The 7,288-nt window shown below is 41.1% G+C and overlaps 1 protein-coding gene across 1 annotated transcript; it reads left to right on the top strand.

Moving 5' to 3' along the window:
- Positions 1 to 520: 520 nt before the first annotated feature.
- LOC131906832 (trypsin-5) lies at positions 521 to 3,733 on the top strand. The gene is made up of 5 exons (XM_059257638.1): positions 521 to 560; positions 1,489 to 1,648; positions 2,539 to 2,792; positions 3,176 to 3,312; positions 3,584 to 3,733. Exons 1-5 carry the CDS (start codon positions 521 to 523, stop codon positions 3,731 to 3,733), a joined length of 741 nt encoding a protein of 246 aa, XP_059113621.1.
- The last annotated feature ends 3,555 nt before the right edge of the window (positions 3,734 to 7,288 follow it).

Raw genomic sequence — 7,288 nt, 5'->3', positions numbered from 1 at the left:
CTCCTACTGTAAGGAGGCCCACAAGAAGACCAAACCACAAAACTATTCGATATATGTAGAAGGCTTTTATCAGTCCCATTCATGCTTACTGGTTCAGTTCAGTCTCTTTGAACCCCTATGAGCACAGGTTAGCTGATTCTATGGGTATTCTTGTGTTTTCTAGTTACGGATTTCTAAGCATCCCATAAAGTCTTTCTTTTCCAACACCCATGTATTTATTAGAGTAAAGTAGAGGTGTGTAGACAAAGTCATGACTACTATTGTTTCTCCCATTCTAGCATCCTTTCAAGAATCAGCTGTTTCCCTCCCTTTTCCTGAGAATAAAATTTTACTTGACAGCTGTAGGTCTCTGACTGCCAAGAAACCAAGAAGAGTTGACCTAAGAATCAAGACGGGGAAAATGCTGGTGTGTTTGTTCAGTAAGAATCAATGACATCACACCCCAACTCCACAATGGTATTTTCCATCCTCAGTCCTATAAAAGCATGCTCCCATTCAGACCTCACTACCTTCTGCCACCATGAACACACTCCTGGTCTTGGCCCTTGTGGGAGCTGCAGGTGAGTTTCAAGCCCTGTCCAACCTTCTCCAGCATCTTATTTTCAACCTTTGTAATTTCCCAGGCTTCAGTTTACTCCTGTCTCCCTCAATGCACTCTCCACAACGTCCTTTGTTGAATTCAGGGCCTTGATTTCTGAGGCAGAAAGGGAGGCAAAACTGAGGGGGCATAAAAGGAACCAGGTGACACATTCCTCAGCAGTAACTGCACTGGGGATCCAACAACATAGTTATTGATGAATTTCAGAGGGAAGCAAGGTAACTGATATGTAATCAGACCCCTTGGAGTGTGTTCTTAAGTCATTTCTTCTGTCCTTTTCCTGGATCTCTGAGTAGTTCTGAGCTCACTAGGATCCACTTCCCTGCCTTGCAGTCCTTTCCCCTGGCAGATATTGAATCTGAGTGCTGACTACTAGAGACAGTGATTTCCCTGATTTCTCTTAGTCATTCTGCTCAGATAGTAATACTAAAACAGTGGGAAGGTGATATGGTGCTAAGCAATCCACCCTCCAACAGCTGATGAATTGGCTTCTTTTGTTTCCTCTCTAGTTGCTTTCCTTTCTGAGGCTCTAAAAAGCCAAAATACAGGTGGCACAACCAAATAATGCATGGAAAAGTAAAGCAGAGTATGGGCAAAACTGACTTGTAATGGGATCCCACTGTTTGTGTTCTTAGGTAGTTCTTTTATTCCAGCCCTGATGCTCAGAAGAGATCTGGGGCCTTCGGGAACTATCTGTCTGTCCTACAGACACCAGTACTGGGAAGTGCTACAATTTATGTTACCTATAAGAAACAGTGATCTCAGTATTCATACACTTGTTGTGCTCAGTAAAAATACTAAAGGTTAAGCTCCTGTAGAGCCAATGGCGTCACCCTCTTGCCCCCTGATTTTTTTTTTTTATTTATTCCCATTTCCTATCTCCATTCAAGTTGCTTTTCCTGTTGACGATGATGACAAGATCGTAGGAGGATATACTTGCCAGGAGAATTCTGTGCCCTACCAGGTGTCTCTGAACTCTGGGTACCACTTTTGTGGAGGTTCCCTCATCAATGACCAATGGGTGGTGTCTGCTGCTCACTGCTACAAGAGGTAAGAAATGGGTCCCTGGATGCAGAGCTCATGGCCAGGGACATGATTAGAACATAGCATTGGGCAAGTGGTGAAGTTGTAAGGTAACTAGGGAAAGCCTTGAAAAAAAGAATTGCTGGCAGCAGCTAAGGATCATGAGTAAGAGTGAAATTTGATACAGAATAAAAATCCTCTCACTTCCGCAAATAAAACGGATAATATAGCAAAGATTACAGGCCATTAAACCCTGATGAATTGATCTTGCTATCATAGACACCAGTGAGAAAGTCAGAAAAGAACTTTCTGTAAGGACCACTAGCTAAAAAGAATAATAAACTCTAAGTTTTCAGAAATACAGCTAAATATTGGTTAAATCATTGCAGTCTCTACTGTGTGTTCTCCTCAGTCCTGAGTATGTATCACAAAGATGACGAACCTAGGGCTAGATTCTGACTCAGTATTTCTGGAGTTGGAAGCAAGAATGTAAACTTCTCTCAGGATCCTATGTCACACTGCTGTGGGTCCTGGCACAACTCTCTGGTATCCACAGGATTAGGTTCTACATAATTACAGTTTTGAACAAAGCAAGAAGTATTTGTCATAGTTCCTACTGTAGTAAACAAAGACTCAGAGGGTGAAGTATACATCGAATGTAAACTTGGGTCCACATCTATGGATGTATCAGAGTCTGTAGTATGGCAGGTCAAAAACCAGTCCAAACTGCACTCCATTATTTTATACCCTATATACCAACAACCTCTGTAGATTAAAGGGCCAGGGTGCCTAACCAGAAATTGTCCATCACTGAAGAGCTTCTCCTCTGAGTTACCCCTGAACATGAAGTTTTGGAACATGTAGTGTGTTTTGGGTAATGTGTTGAAACTCTCAACCATGTCTTTTCTTTCTAACAGCCGCATCCAAGTGAGACTGGGAGAGCACAACATCAATGTCCTTGAGGGCAATGAGCAGTTTGTCAGTGCTGCCAAAAGCATCAGACACCCCAAGTTCAATTCGAGGACCCTGGACAATGACATCATGCTGATCAAGCTAGCTTCCCCTGTGACCCTCAGTGCCAGAGTGGCCACTGTGGCTCTGCCCACCTCCTGTGCACCTGCTGGCACTCAGTGCCTCATCTCTGGCTGGGGCAACACACTCAGTTTAGGTGGTAAGTATGACATTTACCTACTCCATCCCTTCCTCCCCATGTTTCCAAAACCAGGCATGTGTCTGGATTTGAACGTATTTGCTTTTACCTTCCAAATATGATTGAAGTACCAACTATAAGAAATGTATCGCTGTTAAGGAACAAAAAATACCAAGAGGTTCACTTCCTATAATCCAAAGAGGACAAATATACACTGTGTTATTATACTAAAAACAGGATCAACAATGGTCATTTTACAGTTTGAGAAAGCTATAAATCTTTGCTGGAATCAATACTCTTAATGACTTTGCTGGTGGTTACCCATGGTATTCAGGGACAAATTATTGTTCCTCAGGATGCTCTAATGAATGTTTGCTCTCTTTGATAATTATCTTTCCACAAAGTGAATAACCCAGACCTGCTCCAGTGCCTGGATGCCCCACTGCTGACTCAGGCTGCCTGTGAAGCCTCCTACCCTGGGAAAATCACCAACAACATGGTCTGTGCTGGCTTCCTTGAGGGAGGCAAGGATTCCTGCCAGGTGAGTGGCTCCCTTTGCATATGAAACCCCTCTTCTCCTGGGAGAGGGATTTGAATATTCAACTTTGTGAGACTAGAAGGATCATGCACTGGGATCAGAAAAAGAGATCTCTACCCTGGATGTCCTTTCATCTCATTAGTAAGATTAGAAGATGTGTTTCAATGAAAAACAAATGGAGTCAGAAGCTGATTAGAATGGGTCTTAATGTAAGAGCAGATGTGACCCTTTTTCCTCATGCCACTTCTTTAAACACTGTATTTCTCCACTCCAGGGTGACTCTGGTGGCCCTGTGGTCTGCAATGGACAACTTCAGGGCATTGTCTCCTGGGGCTATGGCTGTGCCCAGAAGAACCTCCCTGGTGTGTACACCAAGGTCTGCAACTATGTGGACTGGATTCAGGACACAATTGCTGCCAACTAGAGATCCCCAGTTCTTCCTCAGTCCCCGTGTCAATAAAGTGCATTTGCCATCACAATCTGTTCCTCTGTCTGACCTCTCTAGTCCCTTAGCTCTGGGAGGCAAGCTCTTATCTACAGCTTTGAGATGAGGCAGACATTCTCCATTGAAAGTCATCCTGGGCTCAAAATGGGCCTCAAGAAACAATCATCAGCAACATTTGAAACACAACAATAATTTCAGTGGAGCCATAATGGGGAGTTTATTTCATTTTACTTTTTCAAGAAAAGTCATGTCTAAATAGCAGAGCTAAAGATTTTTCTTCCTGGGGAACTTCAAGTTGTAAAGTATGCATACGTTGTGTGGTAGACAAGACTACTGATTTCTTTGACTATGGCAGAAACTCTTTGTACCCAATGTAAATCTTAGCAATGGTTAACCAACTTTGCTTCTGAGTTCCCTCCCTTATATTTATTTTGGGTGCTTTGATGTAAAGTCTTGCTCTGTAATCCTAGCAGGCCTTGAACTTGTGATTTTCTTGCTTCAGGTTGCATAATGCTTAGACTCTAGGTTGCACCAACAGAGCTGGCTCTCTACCTAAAAATGTTCATGCCAATGCAGTTCTACTCCATCCTAAAAGTGGGTGTCTTACTTAGATAATGTCTCACTGGGTGTCCCTAATTCTCACTAATGTTTCTATAGAAGAAATAAGATGTTCTGGATCTAAACCACTCACAGCTCTGAGCAATCTGTCTTCTGTTTATCTCACACAATAATATTAATGTGCATGTACTTTCTTAAGAATTCCCTTAGACATGCTCACATTATTTAAGGTTCCCTTCTGTAGTGGTATTCCAGTGCCACAGCTACAAAGCAAAGATTCAGACAAGGTTGTTCATGAATGCTATCCCACACCTGGAAGGTGATAGAACTGGTTATTGTCAGAATTGCTTTGTTATTTGCATGCCCACTAGTGGGTTCCCTTCTTTTCTTACTGGGTGGTCTCAGCTGAGGAAGAGCCTATCCTAGTTGATCTTTTACATCTTTCCAACCCACCCTCACCAACAAACACCCATGCCTACTTCTGTGCACTTCCTGAAAGTATTCCCCAGTCACAGCCTTCCATGATGTCTGTCTACTTATAGAGAGCTCTTGCTCATTGCATTCTTTCTGATTTAATACTTTCCTGATTTCTCACAATATTCAAGGCACCAACAAAGCTTCTTCTCAGGGAATATGGGCTCTATTTTGTCTTTCTCCTGGTTTCCTTTCTATGGCTGCAATAAAACTCTCTGACCAACAGTAACGTAGTGACTTACACTTGATGTTACATCTGACACCACCATTCACACAAAGCAGCAGCCTACAGAGTGGGAAAATATTTTTCCCAGCTATACATCTGATATATCCAAAATATGTAATGAACTCAAAAAACCCAATCTCAAGAAAACAAATAATCCAATTAAAAATGGGGTACAGATCTAAACAGGGATTCTCAAAAGAGTAAACTCAAATGGCTAAGAAACCCTTAGAAAATGTTCAAAAACCTTGGTGTAGGGACAGGGAGGGGTTTTGAAAGGACTTGAGGAGTGATAGCATATTTAAATTTAAACACTGTTTTAAATAGTAAAAATATAACACAAGTAAAGCAAAAAACTCTCAAATGATTACAAACCATAAACTAAAAAAATTGATGAATAAGTATCATGGAGTTTAATTCAGTATTAGGGAATAATAATATTATGTTCTTCACAGGAAAAATGGATGGAACTTGAAATTTTCATTTGAGTGAAAGGAGTAAGTCTCAAAACCTCAAATATTACATTGCTCACTCATAAGATGAACATATACATGAAAGTAGAATGGAGATGATTGGGAAGAAAAAAGGGTCTAAGGATAACTGGGAGAATGTCAAGGACTGTAGTGGGGAGGATCGAAAAGAGAAGTGGACAATGGCATACACGCTTGAAAACGTCAAGGTAATACTCATAATATGGTACACTAATTGTAAAATTTTAGCGGGGAAAAGGATAGGAAATGTGGTAAGGTGATGGAAACAAGGGTTCAGTAGAAGTAGCCAGGCTTCATGGCCAGCTAAATCAAAGTAGCAACAGAGTAGTTAACCCCTCAGTGATTCATGGCAGGGAGGCACCACAAAAGATACCACGTTTGCTTGACCTCCTATCCAGATGTCCTGGACATTAGGGTCATGCATGATTTTTGTCTCCAAAATCAACCAATTTAATGATTTCTCAACACTGCTTTTCACATATGGTATTGGTTTCCTCCCTGGTCTACTCTGCTACTCTGGTACTTTCACTGTGTTTTGGGTAGTTGAGTCAGTTTCATAGTTCGAAGGTTGATTTTCTTTCATAATTTATAACCCTTTGTGAAATTTCTTAGTATGGATTTGAATTGTCTTTTCATCATTCAGTTAATTTAATCCACTTATGGTCAATAGTAATGTCTTTAAAGATGAATTTATTTATTCATTTATTTTTTTATTATGTATACAGGATTCTGTCTGCACGTTTGCTTTCACACCAGAAGAGGGCACCAGATCTCATAATAGATGGTTGCTATCCACCATGTAGTTGCTGGGAATTGAACTCAGGACCTGTGGAAGGGCAGCCAGTGTTCTTAACCTCTGAGCCATCTCACCAACCAGATTATAGATCACTAATAATTTTTTTTTTTTTTTTTTTGGTTTTTCAAGACAGGGTTTCTCTGTGTAGCTTTGCGCCTTTCCTGGGACTCACTTGGTAGCCCAGGCTGGCCTCGAACTCACAGAGATTTTCCTGGCTCTGCCTCCCGAGTGCTGCGATTAAAGGCGTGCGCCACCACCGCCCGGACACTAATAATTTTTATATGAAAATTTTTCATTCATTTTATTTTGATCACAATTTTTCTCTAACATACATACCATTTCCACCTTCTCTCTCAACTATATTCATCTTCTTTCTCTTCTCAAAAACATAAAACAAAAAGATGAAAGTTAAAACAAACAAACTAAAATGAGAAAACCACTAGGGAAAAAATAACAAAACATAAAAAGTGCAAGAAATGCATGGTGTCCTTTTTGTGTGGTCTGCGTAGTTTGTATCCTCAGTGACACTTCACTGGAGAAAACTGATTTTTCTCTTTCCCAGCTGGCATAACTTGCAAAGAGTTTCTCAGGTAGGGGTCAGATGCGTGCCCACTTCCCTCTCTTCATGATTTGGACTTTGCAGGTGTAGTGGATGCTGTCATAGTTCCTGTGAGTTCAATTGTGCATTAGTCCTGGTGCATCTCTAGGATGCTCTTTCCTTGGTGAAATCCACCACCTCTGACTTTTAAGATCCTTCTGGCTCTTCTTCCATGTAGATCTCTGAGCTTTGAGAGGAAGGTTTGATGAAGATATTCCATTTAGTGCTGGTTTCCCAAATAATGTCTCATTCTCTACACATTGTCCTGTTGTGGGTACCTGTGTCAATAATACAAGAAGAAGTTCCTCTGATGTCTGATGCTCTGCTTCATGGGTATGGAAACATGTCATAGGGAGTCACTTTTATTCCTATGTTCCTTTAACTGAATTATATT

This window comes from Peromyscus eremicus, chromosome 3, assembly GCF_949786415.1.
Source record: "Peromyscus eremicus chromosome 3, PerEre_H2_v1, whole genome shotgun sequence".
Classification (NCBI taxonomy): Eukaryota; Metazoa; Chordata; class Mammalia; order Rodentia; family Cricetidae; genus Peromyscus; species Peromyscus eremicus.
This window is presented reverse-complemented; position numbering and strand designations above follow the sequence as displayed.